The sequence below is a fragment of the Miniopterus schreibersii genome, assembly GCF_964146895.1.
Source record: "Miniopterus schreibersii genome assembly, chromosome: 7".
In the NCBI taxonomy this organism is placed as follows: domain Eukaryota; kingdom Metazoa; phylum Chordata; class Mammalia; order Chiroptera; family Miniopteridae; genus Miniopterus; species Miniopterus schreibersii.
In genome coordinates, this window is record NC_138108.1 from 722,341 (window position 1) to 741,539 (window position 19,199).

At 64.2% G+C, this 19,199-nt stretch overlaps 1 protein-coding gene across 1 annotated transcript; it reads right to left on the bottom strand.

The window, feature by feature from the left end:
• Positions 1–7,226: 7,226 nt before the first annotated feature.
• RNPEPL1 (arginyl aminopeptidase like 1) lies at positions 7,227–16,248 on the bottom strand. The gene is made up of 11 exons (XM_081142685.1): positions 15,621–16,248; positions 12,554–12,694; positions 11,917–12,068; positions 11,332–11,448; positions 10,916–11,151; positions 10,516–10,629; positions 10,172–10,284; positions 9,978–10,086; positions 8,877–9,107; positions 8,662–8,804; positions 7,227–8,209 (listed from the first exon to the last, which is right to left on the bottom strand). The coding sequence occupies exons 1-11, from the start codon at positions 16,146–16,148 to the stop codon at positions 7,922–7,924; spliced, it is 2,172 nt and encodes a 723-aa protein (XP_080998811.1). The 5' UTR covers positions 16,149–16,248; the 3' UTR covers positions 7,227–7,921.
• Positions 16,249–19,199: the final 2,951 nt, after the last annotated feature.

The following is a 19,199-nucleotide window of genomic DNA, read 5'->3' on the forward strand; positions in this document are numbered from 1 at the left end:
TCCCAGCATGCAGCGCCGCCTCCCAGAATGCGCCTCTTCTTCCGGCGCGCGGCGGCGGGCCCTCCTTAGGGGCTGGGGGCGGGGCCACGGCCCGGGGGCGGGGTCAGGGCCCGGGGGCGGGGCCAGGGGAGGCCCGCTGGGGAGGGCGGGTCGTGAGCGGTCCGAGGCGGCCGCCCGCGCTGCTGGGGTCCCGGGGTCCCGGGGCCCTGGGGTCCCGGGGAGCGAGCCGGCCCGGGGTCCGACGCCGGCCCTGAGCGGGCAGCGCCCGAGCACCCTCCGGGACCCAGGGGCCGGTCCCCGGGGCGGGCGGGCTCCCCGGCCTCGCTGTCGCCCCTCGTCCTGCCCGGGTCGCCGCTCCTGTCTCTTCCAGGGACGACCCCTGACGTCCTTGTGGGAGGGGCCCCCTGAACCCCACCTCTCCTCCCTGACCCGGCCTCCACCCGGCGGGTGCTGGGCCCCCACTCGCCCCCCCCCCCGCCTGCCGACGTGGAGCCCCCAGCCCGGGTCGCGCCCCGCGGTGCCCTGCCCCCCCCCCCGCCCGGTGTCCCCCGGGCCAGAGCCGCGCGTTTCGGGACCGGCGCTCTCGGGGCACAGAGGCTGGAGGCCGGTGTCCCCTGCAGGTCCCGGGGGGGCGGAGGGGCGGTGCCGCCCACAGGGATCCACGGGGACCCACGGGGACCGCCGTCCCCTCCCCCCCCCCAGCAGCCTGGCTTTGGCCTGTGTATCCGCTGGCATTTGGGGCGCCCGGGCCTCCCCCCAGCTCCAGAGGCAGAAAGGGGCGGGCGCCGGGCCTGGGCGCGGGCTCAGGGAGCAGCGGGCACAGCGGGCGAGGGGGCGCCCTGCAGCCGCCCTGACCACCCGGCGCGGGGGCACAGAGGCCAGCGTGCCCAGGACCGGGGCGGGCGGCGGGGCCGGGTGGCGGCTCCGAGCCCTGAGCCCCTGCTGGTCGGTCCTGGAATAGCCCCGTGAGCTACATGCTGCAGGTCAAATGGCCCCAAACTTAGTGCCCTAGAATGACACCGATCCTCGGTTTCTGGGGGTTAGGAGTGTGGGGGTGACCCTGGGGTTCTGGCTCAAGGTCGTGGGAAGCTGCAGGGGACCTGCCGGCCAGGGGTGAAGTGACCGAGCTGGAGGCTCCCCCGCAGCTCGCTCAGGAGGCCTCCGGGAAGCTACCCCGGGTCCCCAGGGCGCGGCTGGTCCCTCCCCGGGCAGGGGATCCCCACTGTGCGCCAGGAGCCACCTAGGGCGTCGCGCTCCTCCTTCCACCACATTCCATCCGTCAGAAGTGTCACCAAGTCCAGCCCACGCGCCAGGGGAAGGGGCCAACGTCCACGTTCTCAGGGAGGAGCATAAAAAAAAATCAACGCAGCCGATCAGTGAGTCTCTCTCATCATTGATGTTTCTCTCTCTCCCTGTCTCTCTGGAATCAATAAAGACATATACTCTTTTTAAATTGTGGATGTATTTTTAGACCACTGCGTCCCCAAGGGGTGAGATGAGCGTGCGGCAAGTACAGGGGATGGACAGCAGGCAGCTTGGCGACAGGCAGGGGCGCGGAGGGTGCGGCAGCCGAGGGCTCCGACGGGGTCGAGGCAGAAACCGTGGGGCTTTGAGTGAGCGGAGGCAGCACTTTCACACTGAAAAGACCACTCGCCTGCCCGGCCGGTGTGGCTCGGGTGGCTGAGCCTCGGCCCACACTCCCGAAGGTGGAGGGTTTGAACCCGGGGCCCGATTCGTGTGGGAGGCAACCCATCGAAGTTTCTCACATCAGTGCTTTTCTCTCTCCCCCTTCCCCTCTCTCTCAAATCAATAAGCATATCCTCAGGTAAGGATTGAGAAAGAAAAAAAAAGACACCTGGCTTCGGCTCAGAAATAGGTTCTTGAGGCTGGGGTGGCCCTGTGGCCTCAGAGATCTAGATTTTGAACCAGCAGGGAAGGATTTGGTTTCTTAGAAGGTGCCTGGTGACCAGTCATGACTCAGAAAGAGGGGGGGTGCCCCGGGGGTGGCACCAAGGGAGGGAGCCCAGAGGCCCTGTGGCCTTGCAAGGACTGGCTTTGGGCCCCATCAGTTTAGGAAGCTCAGGGGATTTGTAAAAGGACAGTCTTTGTTCGGGGAAAAGGCCTTGATGTGGACGTGGGGGAGACATTCTTGGTTACACTAACAGGTCTGAATTTCAGGGCACCTTCAGGCCCAGGGAACAGTGCAGGCCCCGTCCCCCCACCCCCCCAGCAGCCACAGACCAGGTCCCTTGTCCTGGGCCTGCAGGCCAGGGAGGAGGCAGGGCTGTCCCTCCTCGAGAGCCCTTCTCTCTGGGATACTCCTCGTGAAGGGCCAAGACAGGCAGGAGGCAGGCTCTGGCTTCACCACGGAGCCCCCGCCTCAGCACGGCCCTGAGCCCGAAGGACCAGCCCCCAGCCCACATGTCCTCTGAGACATGGTGGGTGCTGGGCGTCCACCCCAGTGGGGCCAGGAGGTGTCTAGAGCAGCTTCCCGGGAGCCTGAAGGGCTCTGAACTCACCTGAGCAGGAATCACTGGGACCCTGGTCCTGCCGGTCAGGGGGCCCCTGATCGCTCTCTGGGCCTCTGTCTCATCTACAAACTCCATGGTACAGAAGCCCAGGGGTGTGAGGGTTAAGTGAGAAATGATGCAAAGGTCCTGGGCTGTGGGGAGTGGTCAGTGAGGGTCACAACGAGGACTGCTCCTCTGTGGGATGTCTCAGCTGGGGTGGGGAGGGGGAGGGGGGCCCCCCGGAAGTTTGGGTCTGCCTCCTTCCCTGGCCTGAAGGCTCAGCTGAAGAAATCTTGCAGGTAGGACTGGAACAGGGACGATCTCAGTCTTAAGAGCAACCGTGGGCAGTTCTGCAGAGGTCAGGAGGGTTCCACCCCTGAGGGCTCAAAAGGTAAAATCCATTTGAAACAATGAGAGGGTGAATTTATAGGATCTTCACCCATCAGCAGGTAAGTGTCACGGCCCCATAGGAGCTTCAAAGGGAGGAGGTGACCTCCCAGGACAGTGGGGGTGCAGCCAGCATTTCCAAGCCAGGCAGACCTCACTCACCTTGCTCACTGCTGCAGGAGGAGTGGATTCCTTTTGGGTGATGTTTGAGATTAAGTTTTGGGGTTTTTTTAAACCTCGTTATAAAAATAACATGGAAGCACTTACCTCAGTCTGTTGAGATCTTGCTTCCAGGTGCACCCTCTTTTGGGTTCAAATAAATGTTTATAAAAATATAAATACGTGCTCCTTATAGGACTTCTCCCCCCTCCCCAACTAGTGCTCCCAATGGTCACGCGTTCTTAGGTTCTACTATGAACACTGCAGGTGACCCCACAGCTGACTCCTGTCCTTGGAGGTGGGCACGTGTCAGATGTGGGCTCTCGCCCATGCCGTGGGCGCTGCTGCAGTCACTGCAGACTGGAATCTTTTCCCCTCGGCTTGCTCATTTATTTTTGAACAAAGAGAGGCTTGTCTGGGCCTGGGTGGGTGGTAGTGATCTCCTTAGCACCCTGCCCCAATCCTATTTAAGCCCCTCTGAGATGCTGCACTGGGCCGGGGTGCAGTGGACAGCCTGGCCAGGCCCCACGTTTAGTGGTCATTTCCCTGCTCTGGGGCTTCAGTTCTCCCTGGGTGACTAGAGCTGTCTACCAATGGTCCTTGGTGCCAATTCAGTGTTAAGAATCCCCAGTGTGGGGTGCTGTGAAGAAGGCAACTTTATTCAGCGCAAGACAGCTCGATTTGCACGGCTATGAAAACAGCATGGCCCTGAGGCAGCCTTGGGGCCAGGACCCTCTCTGGCTAAACAGCTTTGCTGTGCTCCTCGCAGGTCTGCTTTGCACTGTGCTCTGTTCTGTGCCTGTCCACTCTGCTCTGGCGAGAAATTTTCAGTGTTTCAGGGGGAAACTCAAGCTTCGGTGGAAATTAAAAGTTCCCTCTCCGGCCAGTGTGGCTCAGTTGGTTGAGTGGCATCTAGTGCACTGAAAGGTTGTTGGTTTGATTCCCAATCGATTAAAAATCAACTTTTTAAAAATCTAAAAAAAAAAAAGCTCTGTCTCTGGGCCAGAGGGGAGCTGGCTTATATGGACACAAGTCCCTGTCCCTGCTTCCTGATTGGTGGCTCCTCATGCCCATGAGGGCTCCAAATCTTTGTCATTTGGTCCAAAAGACAGTGTCCTGATTGGTCAGAATGGAGCTGCTCTGATTGGCTCATTAAGAAGCTGATGGGGATACAGCTGCGCAGCCAATGGGATGGTCCCATTGGTTGAAACAGGCCTCCAGGAGCCCCTGCTGGAGGGATGCTCAGCCGGCAGGTGGCTCGGGGCAGGCAGGGAGCTGAGGGCAGGCTGCTGCCTGAAGTGCAGTGAGGGAGAGGCCGTGTAGAAATGGCCCTGAGGCTCTGGTGTTGTTTGTTGGTTTAGTTTTCAATTTGAGCCCAGTGAGCCACCAGGAGCCCTTCTTCGTAGGCACCTTCTTTCTCAGGGTGCACAGAAAGTGGAAAAAATGCATAGCCCTAGGAGCTAACATCAGATTCTTCTGCGTAAAGGAGGGTCCGTGTCGGGGAAAACACCCTGACGCTGCCATGGGTCTCAGCCTCGATGGGGAGATATAACAGGGGAGGGGAGGCAAGGCAGGGGCTAAGGGGATGAGGCTGGGGTCCCAGCGGACGAGGGCCGGTGGAGAGGCCCACAGGGTGTGGAGTGAAGGATGCATTGAGAGCCAGGACGCCTCGATCATTTTGAACTTTTTCGTGTGGCTTTGTCTGTCTCCTGTGACTCCCGGGCCTCCAGTGAATCCTCTGACTCAGCTTCCCCTGTACCCTTTCCCGTTCTGGAGTCCCTTCGCCGAGTCCAGGAGCATTCTGTCTTGCTGGTCCAGCCCGTGCGTCCCGTCTTCATTGTGGCCATTTACTGAATTTTCATTTTTGGTAATTGCCCTGTAAAACATCTCAAGGTCTCCAGCTGGTTCCTTCACACTCCCATTGGCTTGCCAGCACCCATCCCCGTTCCGTGGCCTAGTTCCAGCCCGTGTGGCTGCGATTTTAAGCCCCTGGGTTGTAAGGCCCTCCTCTGCTTCCTCCACTAGCTGACTGCTCAGCGGCTGATCTGGCGCATTGAGTGTGTGGCCCTCCTCCCCAGACTTCACTGATTCCCCCAAGTGCGAGCCGGATCTTCAGGTTGGAAGTTCCCAGAAGTTCTGCCCAAGGCATCTGGCCTAGAACAGGGTGACCTACGCCAGTAAGAGTTGAGAGGTCAGAGAGATGCACTCGGGGACGAGCCTGGACAGCACAGGACATGGCCTGAGGGACAGGAGAGGCTGCAGGCAGTGCAGGCTCTGCATGCACATTACGTCTCCCTCACCCTTCCTCCGGCTTCACCTCTCCAGCCCGCCCCCCGGGAGCCATCTCGTCTGTCCCCCCTCCTTGGCCCCAGCAGATCTGATGTACACGGCCTCTCCCTCCCGTCTGGACAGCATCCCCAGCTCCACCGACACCACTCCCCTCCTGCCTCAGTGCTCTGTTCTGTCCTGAAAATAAGTGTGAGGCTACATGAGGCCAGTGTGAACAGAGGGGTGCACGGTCCCCACACATCTGATCACCAGTGTGAGCCCCTTGTTTATCTGTGGTAAGGTGCCTGGACTGTTCAAGATGTGCTGTCCTCCCTCAGCATGGCTCCCTGAGGATCCAGTGCCGGGAAACCGCCCCCACCCACCCCCTGCCGCCCCCAGCTGCTGGCCTGCCGTGGACAAGTAGCACGAGAGAGAAATAAAGCTTGTGGTTTGAGATGTCGGTATCTCTGAGCTGTCCGTGGCTGGAGCGTACATACCTTAGCCTACGTGGGATAGGTAGCAACCCCTTGGAGGCCCTGCTACGCTAACAGGACGCGGGATGCGTGCCACTAGCCTGGGGGCTGGCTGGAGCCAGTCACTGCAAGAGGGATGTCAGTAAGCTATTAGCAGCCCTGGAACGTTTGGGAAAACTGGGTTGTGATGACTCACGAGGCCGGTGCCGTCCTAAATAACTTGGTCTGGTGACAAGGTTGGGAAACCTTAGCAGCACGTGCTGGTCATAGGCTGTGTTGGGCAAGACACTTCTAGGAAGAGATGGGCAGGAATGTATTCCAGGTCTGCAAGCTGGGAGGAAAGGAATCGGGAAAAGCCCAGGAATGCAGGGATGCCCGGGCCGAGAGCACCCTGCTGCCCCAGAGGGCAGATCACACCCCAGGACAGATTGTGGCAAGGACAACATCAAGGACGTGGCGTGGTCACCTCTGTTACTGCTGCTAAGAGCTGCTTCTGAGCTCTCCAAGGTCGGTGAAGCCTGGCAGGGTGGAGCTGGGCAGGCAGGGTGGAGACCTTCTCAACAGGCGCTGACCAGGAGGGCTGCGGGCCCACGGAGCCGGAACCTAGCGTGTTGAGACCCCTTTGTGAGAGTTGAACTGCCAAAGACACCCAGAGCCGGGCCTGGACGTTTGGGACTGGAGACTTGCACACAGCCCGGCAGGGAAGAGGCCACCATTTCCGGTCGTGCCACATCCTGGCTCTCGTGAAGACAGCAGCTCTGTGCCTGGGTCTGGCCAGCGGGCTGAGGAACATGTCACTTTGGACCAGACCATGTAGTCCAGGCACGAGACCTGTCACCAGACGGCACTGCTGCTCTGCTGGCCTGAGCCCAGCCACCGCCGTGGGAACTCAGTGACTGCATCACAGCCACAGCCCACACGTCTCAGGTGACGCCTGAGTGGAGTCCCCGACCTCAATCACTCCTCTGAGCCTCACCTGTACAGTAGCCTCTGCAGGACCTGCGCTAGTGGCAGTCACAGCCCCTCCGTCTCGATCCTCTGAGACCAAACGCCCTGCCACTCACCTCTTCCTTCACTAGTTTGGGTTGGGGGACCACCCTGAGAAAGGCTCAAGGGGTGGTGACAAGTGGCCTCCTTTGCTTTGGTGTCTGAGGAGCCAACGGGGGCCCCAGAGGCCTGGCCGAAGAGCTGGGAAGGGAGGGGTCAGCCTGCTGCTGGTCCTCAGACCCTGGAGGCTTTGGGGCAGAGCCGGGATGGCCAGGAGTGGCCGGAGCACTGAGGGAGACCGTTGGCCCCGTCCAGCACACACCTGCCTCTGGCCAGGGGCCTGTGTGTCTGAAGATGGGCTGTGACCAGCTGCTGGCCCCACCTCCGAGCAGCCAGGCGGGTGTGGAGGTCAAAGGTCAGGATGAACGGGCTAGGAGGCAGGTCGTTTTCAGAGTGGAGGTTTAATGGACAACCATGGTGACCCCGTCACAGCGGTCTCCTGGACGGCCCAGTCTGAGCATGGGGTCCCCAGGCCTCTCCCAGCATGGTGGGCCTAAGAAGAGCACCGGCACCACCCGCTACCTTCCCCTCGGGCCTGGCTGCACCAGCACAGCAGCCACAGGACAGATGTCCTGTCCCGCATCCCCCGGGGCCCGGGACCTGTGTTCCCTGAGGGGCTAAGGCTGTCCAGGGGCCCTTCCCCAGGGATGTCTGTTCTCTCCTCGGTGTCCCCTGCCCCCACACGAGGGCGCGTCGGCATCCTCTCCCTCTGCCAGGGGCCAACCGAGGCTGCTCACCCCAGGGGCGGGGTGCTGGGCTCTGCGGGAGGCACATTGTGGGGACAGCACAGACCAGGCCTCCGGGCAGACGTAAGGCACGGTGTGGCAGTTACCCCAGGGGCAGTGCCCGGAGGTCAGTGTTGAGACAGGAGGACGTGGCACGCTGGCCGCTCTGGGGCCTACAGTGCAAGAGAGGTGGGGGACCAGGTCCACGGGCCTCGGGTGGCCATGAGGAGGTCCCCGGGAGCGGCCACAGGAGGGTGTGTGGGCCCAGGCAGAGCTCGTAGCCGGAGCTGACGCGCAGTCATGGCAGGCCTGGGCCACAGAAGGCACAATCGTGGTGTCTGGGAGGTCAGAGCTAGGCGGACACGTTGACGTCCCTGAGAGAGATGGCGCTGCCCGGGGCCTCGTCCCCGAGCAGCAGGGCGGGCGTGTCTGTGTCCACCTCAGAGTCTGCTCCGGCACCGCCCTGCTCCATGCTGGGCTCCGTGCCGGGGCCCAGGCCCTGGGTCAGAATCTGCTGAATGGTCCTGCGCAAGTTGGGGTGCAGCCGGCCCTGCGTCTGGTAGAAGACCTCCAGGGCAAAAGACTTGAGGGCGCCAGTGCAGAGGTCCTCATACAGCGGGATGGTGTACATGCGGGACATCTGGGGGAGCACGAGGGTCACACTGGCTGCTCTGCCCCTCCCACCAGCCCACTCTCCGGGGCAAAGGCCGCTGCAGGCCTTCTGCAGAGGCCCCGTCTCCAGGGCACCAGGCTGAGAGCACTGATGGGACAGGGTGGAGAGGCCCCTGTAGGCCTGGAACCTTTAGGCCTCTGAGAAGCTCAGACGTCCCTGGTGCCCAGGCCATGACCCCGAATGCCCACAGGCCAGGGCCAAGTGGGCTGAGACCTCCAGACTCTGCTCCCAGCTCCTCCCCTGTGGACATGGCCTCCAGAGGATGGGTGGGGCCTGGGCTCCTCCCACATGGTTCCTGCCTCCACTGCCAACCCAGAGGCCAATTTCCCTCACCCCACTGTCTGGGATGCCCAGCCTAACTAGAGGGTCACGTGAGGAGGTGGGGGTGGGAAGGGCGGGCCCCGTGCAGGTGGCCACACCTGGCTCTCGAGGAAGCGCCGGACCCGGTGGAGGTCGGGGTAGTAGTCATTTCGGACCACAATCTGCAGCCAGCGGATGCGGATCTCGGCATTCATGGAGTCCAGCAGGGAGGAGTAGCACTTGGACAGGCTGGTCACCACCTCTGTGGGGCCAAGGGCAGGTTAAGGCCAGCTGGCACATCCCTCCCAGCCACCCTGGCAGCCACGGGACCCACCCTGGGGCAGTGGGGACCCATCCAGAAGCCGGTCCAGGAAGAGTGCCGTCTGGAAGGTCCTCCACTTGGAGATGTCGATGGCGCTGGCCGAGGCGGCTGCCTGGTCCAGGGGCTCCGCGGTCCACAGCTGGAAGAGGGCCTCCACGGGCCGGGTCAGGCTGGATCCCTGAGACAGGTCCGGCTCGGCCAGGGGCGGGCCAGTGGCATTGAGCCAGCGCTCGAACTCCAGCCCTGCAGGAAGGTGCGATCCAGGGGTCCCCACTGGGCTGGGAAAGGCTGCCCGAGGCTTGCCCAGGAGACTCCAGACCACGAGGGTATCCCTGGGCATGACTATCCCAGGGCAGGGATAGTTCAGGGAGGCTAGGGTCAGCTCTAGCACCTGCCATTTCAAGCCACCGAGTGGCTTCTGTCAGGGGAACAGGGAGGCCAGAGGCTCAAGTTGATGAGTGAGGGAGCCCCAGCCCCCCCCCCCCACTTCTCCTGGGTACAAGACAATCAGGCACTTAAAACCCAACTCCGGCGCTGAGGGGCAGGGGTCTGCACCACGCCGGTACAGGGACATTCCTGCTCTGAAGCCCTAGAGCTGGCAGCTGAGGAGGAGACTCTACCCAACCCCCACCTCCAAAACCCTTGGTGCACCTAACAAACTTTCCAAAACAGGGTTACCACTCCCAGTCTCTCCTTTAGCCCCTAAGCCCTCAGGCCCCCAGGGTGTCGCACAAGCAGGCCAGCAGACTTCAGCCAGCTGTGAGGCAAACCTTCCCCCACCCTGCCAACCCTGCCCCAGGCCCTTTGCACACACAGTTTCCATGACCCCCTTCCTGAGGCTGCCTAAATAGGTCAGTTTGGCCCAAGTGCCACCTCTTCCTGGAAGCCCCCTGGGCCCCACCAGGCTGAGAAGCACACCCTCCCCTATGTTTTCATGGCCTCCCAGCCTGAGGCTCACACTGTCCAGCAAGGATGTCTGAAGGAAGGACGGATGAACCTGTGGGACTTCCTCCGGGCAGAGGTGGCATCCTGTGCAGGTGAGGCCCTCCATCCCCCCCCCCCATCCCAGTGCTACCCTGGTGGGCTGACCCGGGCATGCAGCAGGTGACTGACCTGCCCGGCAGTCCACACTCTGCTCCTTCAGCTCGGGGAAGAAACTCAGAAAGGAGTCCAGCAGGTCCTGGGCCACCACGCTGGTGAACTTGTACTTCTCCACGTAGGCCTGTGAGGGCGGGATGGAGCTCAGCAGGCCTGGGGGCCGGGCAGGGGCAGGAGGGGCAGGGTCTGTCCGGGGCGGGGCTGCTCACTCGAAGGAAGTCGTCGAAGCGCTGGGGGTCCCCACAGAGCTGGGACAGGTAGTAGACGAAGCAGTAGCCCTTCTCATAGGTGAACAGGTTCATCAGGTGGCTCGGGTTCACCCCTGAAACAACATAGGCTCTGGGTGGTGACCCCCTGCCTGAGGAGCCTGGGGGAGACTGAGGCCCACCCACCGCGGTCACAGGTGCTCAGGAAGCCTTCCTGGGGCTGGGGGCACCTGGCCCGGCCTTTGCAGGGATGCAGCCACGGCGGAGGTAGAGGACTCACGGGGCGGGCGAGGAGGTCGTGGGGCGACATCTGCAAGCCGGAAGCAGGGCTTGGGGGGAGTGGATACCTGGCTCCAACTTGACCTGCAGCTTGCTGACCGGGCTGTCCTCTCCGAGGAGCTTCATCTGCCTGTGCAGGGCATCCAGGCGGAAGGCCGTCTCCAGGCAGGTGAAGGCAGCACCTGGACGGTCGCGGAGGAGAGGGGACAGGCCTGAGCACCAGGGCAGGAACCAGGCTGTCCCTGCCCTGAGCCCATGAAACTCACCCAAGGACACCTCCCTGGACCCACCGCGGCAGGGGGCCTGCGCCCTGGAGGTGGGCTGGCCGTCAGCCCCTCCCCAGTGCCCGGGTTGGCCCTCGTGGTGCCAGCTGGCAGGAGTCTAGAGCAGCGCCCGCCTCCCGTCCCCTGCCCCCTGCCCCCTGCCCCCTGCCCCCTGCCCCCCGCCCTAGGCCATCACAGGCAGTACCGTAGGTCTCCGTGGTGATGCGGCGCTGGGCATACGTGGCCAGGCCTTCGCTCAGCCACATCTCCTCCCACGTGGCATTGGTGACGGCGTTGCCAAACCAGCTGTGGGCCACTTCGTGGATGACATCGATGACCAGGAACTCGTCACACTCCAGGATGGAGGAGATGACGAAGGTGAGGCAGGGGTTCTCCATGGCCACGATGGGGAAGGAGGGGGGAAGGAAGACGATGTCGTACCTGCTCCGGGGGGAGAGCGGGCCAGTGACCACGAGACGGCCGGGGGCCTGGGTGGGGAGCGTCACTTCCTCCCCAGAGGTCGGACAAGGCCCTCCCCCTGCCCCGTTTCTCCTCAGGATGGGGACTTGCCCTCTGACCCCTCTGCAGCCTGCCAGGGCTCCCGGGTGCTCCAGGACATACCTGCCCCACATGTATGGCCCGTACAGCCGCTCGGCCGCGCTCAGCCACTGCTCCACAGCGCCCGACAGCTTGCTGGTGGCCATGGGCAGGAGGCACGGCTCGGCCCACACTCGGCTCCTGCCACAGTGCGGAGAGGGTGGGCCGAGGCTCACCCTGCCCTGTTCACCCCACCAGGCCCTCCCTCTGCTTCGGGGCTCAAGTACCACCCAGGCCTTGTCCAGCCTGGCTGAAGGCCAGCCGGCCCTGCCCCTGCCCTCACTCAATGGCCACCAGCCACCACGCAGGCCTTCTGTGGCAGCGCCAAGCGCAATGCTGAGGGGCCACTTGGTTCCTTTGTCTCTGAGGAAAAGGAGCTTCTGTGGGCTTAAGTGGGGTGCTGAGTGGTCAGGAGCCAGGGCTGCCAGGTCTGGGGGCATGTGGGGAGAGAGGATCCTGGCAGGGATGGTCCCAGGTCATGGCCATGAGGTGGGGGCCACAGTGTGGTGTCTGATGGAGGCACACCCAGCCCGTGGCAGCATCGCCCCAAGGCCAGGGCCCCGGGCAGCAGCAGCAGCAGATGCAGGAAGCAAGACGCGGAGGCTCTACCTGGGCCCGATGTCCGCTGGCTGCAGGTCCCCGGCCACCAAGGCCACAAGGTAGGCGGGCACGGGGTGCTCCATGTGGAAGTGGTAGACCCCCTCCTCCTCCACGTAGGTGCTCTGGGTGGCACTCATCAGCACCTGTACCCCCGATGGGGCCTGCACATGGGAGGCCCCACCCATCAGGGCACATCGGGCACCCCAAGTCCCCAATGGAAAACCTTACAACCCGGGTCTGAAAAACCCATATTCATGTAGGAACCCCACATTCCCCAAACAAGGCACCCACAACTGAGGTTAGGGAGCCCTGTGTCCTTGATGGAGAACCCCAGGCCCCGTCAGGGCACCACAAACTGGGCCAGGGAGCCCCACACCTGTCAGGAAGCCTGTCACCCCCATCAGAGAACCCCCACGCTAAGCTCCCCATCTGCAAATCTCTTGCCCCCTGGGTGGGGGCTGCGACCCTCAGGCTAGGACTGGCAACTCCATCTGAGCCCCCTTCTCACCCGGGGACCAGGACCCCGACTGTCAAGCAGCCCTCCCCCTGCAGGGCAGCCCTTCCCCTCGGTGAGGAGGGTGGGCTCCTAGGACAACGATCCCGCCCGGGCTGGGGGAGTGAGGAGAGCTAGGTGGGTGGCGCTGACCTTGACCACGGCTGAGTAGGTGCACTTGACAGCAGGTGTGTCGAAGCAGGGGAAGAAGGAGCGGTTGCAGACGGAGTGGCCCTGGGTGAAGACGAAGGGCTTGGTGCTGCCATAGGTCAGCTCAGGGTCCAGCCACCAGATCTGCAGGCAGACGGCAGGCGGGTCATCAGCAGACACCTTCCCCGCCACAGCAGGCAGAGCCTTTCATGGGGGCAGCTGCTGGTTGGCTCCCTTCCCCAGTGAGGTCAGGGCACCCCGAGGGGGCCTGTGGGGACACCAGGACACGCCTGAGCTGGACAAGTCTCCTTGAGAAGGCAAGGCCTTGGGAAATGGGCCCGGACTGCTGTCCTGCTCAGGCTTCTAGGCCCAGAGCTCCTGGGGGCCTGCAGCTAGAGAGGGAGGACAGGGGACCGGGAGGCGGTGGCCTTACCAGGCTCACCCAGGGCCAGCAGCCACTCCTGGTCACCGCCGCTGACCCAGAGGGTGGCCTGCACTACGTCACCCGCGCCAGCCCTCCCTCCAGGCAGTGGGACTTGCATCCTGGAGCCAGCCTCCAAAGGGAAACCGAGGCACAATCAGAACACCTGAGTCCAAATTCTCACAGGCCGACCAGCAACAAATCTGGTCTCGGCCTGGAAAGGGAGTCAGGGATGCGGAAACGTGGGGAACCAGAGATTCCTGATGACCCCCACATGAGCGAGCACCCTGAGCTGGGGGTCACCTCTGGGAATGGAGCCAGCCCCACCAGGAGGGACCCCACGGGAAGATGGGCTCCAGATAGGGGGACAGTGGGCAGTGAGCCAAGGCCAGGCTGTCGAAGAGGATGGGCTGGACAGAAGTGGCCATGGGAGGGTCACTGGTGCTGTGCCTGGAGCACTGTGGACAGACCCCACAGCAGCCACCAGCATCCAGTTGTCCACCCCTGTGAGGGGCTGTCTCCCCTGCAGACCTGGCCAGACCCCTGCCAGTGCTCGCAGACATCTTCAAAGCTCACGCTAGCTGCTGCGTCTCTGTCCCCTCACCACGGGGAGCCTGCAGCAGTGTCTGGCTGACCCCCCATGGCTGCCCCACAGGTTCAGGGGGCCTGTCTTGGGAGCCTATTAAAAAATGCACACTCCTGGGCCCAGCCCCAGAAGATCCCCAGCTGCGACCCCGGAGTTTGCCTTAAGGAGATGCCCTGCAGTGGGCCATGCTGCAGGCAGCTCTCTGCTCACCCTGGAGACAAGCCCCCAGGGCCCCCCAAACTCTCTTCAACCCCACCACCACAGCCTCTCACAGACCCTCCACTCCCCTGTGGCCCTCCTCAGGCTCTACCCAGCTCAGGCCTCCTGTTCCCACTGCCCACATCCACCTCTTAGCCCAGCCGGTGCTGCTCACTCCTCAGGCTCACAGGGACCAATGGGGTCCACAGTCCTCCCTGACAGTCAGGGGCTGGGGCAGACCCCCAGGCAGCAGGACCCCACCCCAGAGGGGGCCACAAACTCCTAGGGTGCCCAGAGCCAGGGAGCTGACGGGCTGGAGAAGAAGAGCGCCCAAGGGCTCCACACACCACAGGGCAGGAAGAGAGCCGCTCTTGGTGGTGGGTGGGGTTCAGGAACGGGTGTAACAGGCATGGACCCCAGAGTCTGCAGCGCCCCAAACTGCCTCCCAGGGAGCTGCATCTTGTCACAGGGACAAGCTTAGGGATTCAGGCCCTGAGCCCGTGGCATTCACAAGTGATGGTGGGCATTGAGGACAGACACCAACACTCCGCCCCCGGCAAGTAGACCAGCTCGTGGGCCAGGTTCCCTGTGCTCCAGCCCACAGCCCCAGAGGTGCACAGACTGTGGGGACCATGCTGCCCCTGCGGGCCCGAGCACCCAAGGGCCCCACAGCAAGCCATAGAAAGCCGAGGGACAACAGTCACCCTTGCTGGCCTGGCCCCACCCCCAACGGGCTGTAGAGGGCCCTGGTCCCACCACTCAGCCGGCCACGGTCTGGGTGAATCAGACACATGGGCTCTAAGTTCACACGTCAAGGCCAGGGAGGAGCACGGCCCCCCAGTTCTCACTGCTGTGCTGGGAGGCACATCTGTCTGAGTCCCAGGCTACCTGAGCAGACAGCAGGGCCGTCTGCCACCCGTGGCCAGCATCCCTGAGGGAGCTCAGAGAAGAAGAGGCGGCAGGGCCTACTAAGTGCTCCTGGGAATCATGCAGGAAGCCCAAAGGTATGTGTCTGGTCCAGGCCCTTCCTGTCCAGATGTCACCGTGGTGGCTGCTGGCCTGATGCCTCGACACCACCTGTCCCTCACCGTGTCCGTCTGCATATCATGGGCAGCGATAGACGGGACCTCCTGGGGCCTTCCAGAGCTGTGTGCATGATGTGTGCGTGTATGTGTGTAGGGGGGTGGTATCACATGTGTGCTGTCCACATGGGAGCCCGGGGCCATGTAGCTTTTCTGGCAGAGCCTCTGGGGCAGTGGGAGCTCCATGCCCAAAGTCCTGCAGAGCTTCCGTGTGTCTGCTGGGGACATAGGGCTGCTCAGCCACAGTGTCCCGACAGGCCTTGCCCAGGAAGCCCAACGCCTTCGAGCCAACCTGGCTCTCAGCCTCCTGCTCCATCGGGTCTGCCCCTCATGCCACCTCCAAAGAACAGAACAGACCTTGGAAAGCCCGGGTCACACGGAGGCCCTCCCACGTCTGCCACCCCTGGTCGGCTCCTCAGTGCCAGGCTCAGCAGATTCCTGGCTGGGCAAGTACCTACCAGAAGCTGCCCTGTACCTAGGCAGGGCCTGTCCCCACACACCTGAAAGGAGAGGCCTCCCTTCCGGGCACGCTGTTCCCTGTCCCCACCACCCACCGGGCCAGTACGCGGGCTCTCACTCTGTCCAAGGCTTCCGAGGGCTCCCCAGGCACCAGCTGGGGATCAGTGGGGCACCTGGTGAGGGAGCACCAGGTGAGAGGCCAGTGCGGCCCGGCCTCTCTGCAGGCGCCCCAGCCTCACGTCGGTTCCCCGCCCTGGCAGAGCGCGAGCCGCCGCCCGAGACCACCCGCGACCAGCCCCGCCCGGGCGCGCCCCGCGGACTCACGGCAGGGGCGTCGGTGGAGGTGTAGCGCAGGACGACCTGGAAGGGCTGGTGCGCCGGCAGCTCGGGCGGCAGCGTGACGGTCAGCGAGGAGCCGTAGTCGGTGAACGGGTCCACCCTGAAGGCCAGCGGGCAGCAGGCGGGCTCGGCGCCGGGCGCCGCGGGGAAGGCGGGCAGCGGGGGCGGGGCCGGGGGCGCGGGCGCGGGCGCGGGGGCGGCGAAGGCGAAGGCGCAGGGCGGCTCGGCGGCGGGGGCGCGGCGGAAGGCGGCCGAGTGCAGGCGCAGGGCCGGGTGCGCGTCGAGCACGAGCGCGCGGGGCGCGGGCCGCAGCGCGCACAGCTCGAGCACCAGGCAGCCGGCCAGCTCGCGCGCCTCGGGCCGCAGCTCCAGGCCCAGCTGCAGGTGGCGGAGGCGGAAGAGCTGCGCGCTGGAGGCCGAGGCCACGTCCAGGGCGGGCGGCGGCGCGGGCGGCGGGCGGGCGGGCGCGGCCTCGGCGCCGGGCGCCTTGCGGCAGCAGCACTGCGCCGCCATGCCGCCGCGCTAGGTGAAATCCATGGGCGCCTCCGCCCGGGCCGCGGGGAGCCGGCGAGGGTGCCGGGCGGCGGCGGGGCGCGGGCACAACAGGAAGTCGCGCCGGGAGCCGCCCGGCCCGGCCCCGCGCCGTGCGCCGCCCCGCTCCGGCTCCGCTCGGCCGCCGCCGGGGGCGCTGTGCGCGGGGCCCGGGGGCCGGGGCGCTGTGCGCGGGGCCCGGGGGCCGGGGCGCGGTGCGCGGGGAACCTGGGGGCCGGGGGATCTGTGCGCGGGGCCCGGGGGCCGGGGGATCTGTGCGCGGGGAACCTGGGGCCGGGGGCGCTGTGCGCGGGGGCCCGGGGGCCGGGGGCTCTGAGTAGAGGACCGGGTGGTCCGGGGCGCTGTGCGCGGGGCCCGGGGGCCGGGGCGCTGTGCGCGGGGGACCTGGGGGCCGGGGCGCTGTGCGCGGGGCCCGGGGGCCGGGGCGCTGTGCGCGGGGGACCTGGGGGCCGGGGCGCTGTGCGCGGGGCCCGGGGGCCGGGGCGCTGTGCGCGGGGCCCGGGGGCCGGGGCATCTGTGCGCGGGGGCCCGGGGGCCGGGGGCTCTGAGTAGAGGACCGGTGGTCCGGGGCGCTGTGCGCGGGGGACCAGGTGGCCGGGGCGCAGAGCGGTGGACCGGGAGGCCGGGGCGCTGTGGGGAGGGACGAGACGTGGACCTGGGAGTGGGAGGCGCTGTGCACAGGTGGCCGTGGGCGCTGTGCGCGGAGCTGGTGCGCTGTGCCCCGGGCTGAACGGGGCGTGCGGGGCCGTGCGTGGGGGCCAAGGCTCTGTACGCAGATGCCCGGCGCTGTGCACGGGGTTGGGGGTGGAATAGCGAGCCGGGAGCTGGGGACCTGGGGGCACTGTCGCCAGGGTGTGGCAGGCAGCGAGGTGGCCTCCGGGCCCTGTGCGCCTCCTACCTGGCCCACTCCCGGGAGACCCCAGGAGGCACCGCGCCCTCGGGGACTTTGCCGGCCAGGTTCCTGGGGCAGGGTTGCCTCTGTGAAGCTGAGTGTAGCGCCTGGAACTCAACGTTACGCGTCCTTAGGGGGTAACACTGATCTGAGGGAGTATTCTTATATTCCCCCGACCCGCTCCCGGGTGAGACTAGTGGCCCTGCGTGGGCCATGTGGGGTAAGGTGGAGCTCAGGAGCCTTGAGGCTGTGCTGCCATTCAGGTGGCCACTAGCCTTGTAAGTTCAGCGCCTCAGTGGCCCCGGCTGTTCCAGGGCTCCGCGTGTGTGGAGTGCAGCGTGGCTAGAGGAACCACACTGGAGTGGGTGTTCCATCATGGGGAAAGTTCTGCTGCTCATAGTCCCCAGGGCCCTGGAGGCCGGACTGTGTAGGAGGCGAGTGCTGGGGCAGTAAGGGGACCTGGCCTGCCGGCCCCCACCCCACCTGCTCAGTCCTGTGCAGGGACCTGGGCTCAGACCAGGCAGGACGCCCAATGAGAGGGTGTCAGGTGGACCTCGAAGCCATGGAATGAAAGGGACCACCAAGATGTTACCATCAGCCCTGCGCACAAACTCAGGGCCTTAGGGAGAAGGGGCTTTTTGGCCTGGAGAGCACCAAGGAACCCTGCACACCTCTCTCTCCTGCTCGATGGCCATGTGGCAAGGTGTGGGGCTGGACTAAGACACTGCCCTTGACCTCAGTGTCATCCCTGAATAGTGTTGAATCTTCTGGACTCAGTTTCCCCACCGGTAACCATGCAATCCTGCCTGCCCTCCTCCCCAGTGGGCGGGAAGGACAGCTGAGGGAAGATGTGTGTTCACTGATGCAGAGCACATACACTGAGGTGGGTCCCCGTGTGCCATCTTATCTGGGGGTCACAGCTTCTCTCTTGGGGCCCCCACCCCAAACTGACTAGGAGCCCAGTATTCCTGCAGTCATCTGGAGGAGGGGTCAGTCCTGGGCCAAAGACTCAGTAGGGAGAGGACTGGGGTTTGATCAGTCCTTGCTGCCCACTATGGGCCAGCGCCTGCCTAGGTGACAGTGGTCCCATGGTACCAGGGCAGTGTCTTAGATGGCACTCCAGTTGACCAGCTTCTCTGAGCTTCACACCCAGGTCAGTGAGGCTGGGGCAAGATCATTGGGACTGCACCTGGGCACATGCACTAGTCTGTCCAATCACCCTCAGGCAGGTCTGTCAGCTACCTGAGCCTTGAGGGTAAGTTAGCATCAGGGACTTCTTGCCCTCCTGGTCCCCTGGACTTGGGGGGGTGGGGCTGGGTCTCATCCCTTCTCTCCTGGAGGGCCCTGGACATATCCCTGCAACCAGTTCTGCACATAGGAGAGGTAGAGTGGAGGCAGCCTTACTGGTCCAGAGAAACTGTTACCTCCTCTGCCCTCGGGGGTGTGTGTGTGCCTTTCACCCCACATTTATGTAAGGGGCCAACACAAGCCAGTCTTGAAGGAACAAAGAGACCTATTTTGAAATATTAACGCCAGTCCACCAAAGCACCTTGTGAACTGTGAAGCCCACAGGAGTTGTCTCCACTCTACCCTGTCCCTGTCCTGCTGACAAAGGTCTGGGGTGGCTGCAATGTAATTCCCTCCCCCTCTCCAACCTAACCAGGGGAGGCATCAGGAGTGTCCTGTGCCACAGCATGCTCCTCTGATCCCCACTGAGCAGCAGCACAACCCCACTGCACCCTGAAAGTCAGGATCAGTCACTCCACCCAGCAGAGCAGCCCTGATTTGCCTGATGCCTCTGATGTGAGGCCAACATCCAGGAGAGCATGGGATGCCCCCAGGTGTAAGCATCCTACCTGGGAATGAAGACCTCTGACCCAGCAGAGCCCAAAGCTGTGGGAACGGGACGCTCACTTTGTGAGGCACGAGGGGTCATTAAAGAGGCCTCCCCCTCCCCAACCCTCTTGCTCTTGAACCTGACTGGAGCAGTGCCGTCCTTTGGTCCCTGGCTCAGATCCAGCTCCACTCGATGTCACCAGTCAGTAGCCCCCATCCCTAAGAGGTGCAGCCGCAGTCGTAGCCCGACTCCTACCACCTTAGCAGTGCGCTTGGGAAACACA

What these genes read in the sequence shown, in the direction of transcription:
- RNPEPL1 (XM_081142685.1), bottom strand. Translation starts at nt 16,148, where the DNA reads ATGGCGGCGCAGTGCTGCTGCCGCAAGGCGCCCGGCGCCGAGGCCGCG. An exon ending in CATCACCACGGAGACCTACG is followed by an intron (nt 10,630 to 10,915) that starts GTACTGCCTGTG and finishes GCGACCGTCCAG; the next exon opens with GTGCTGCCTTCACCTGCCTG. An exon ending in GCTTCGACGACTTCCTTCGA is followed by an intron (nt 10,087 to 10,171) that starts GTGAGCAGCCCC and finishes CCGCCCTCACAG; the next exon opens with GCCTACGTGGAGAAGTACAA.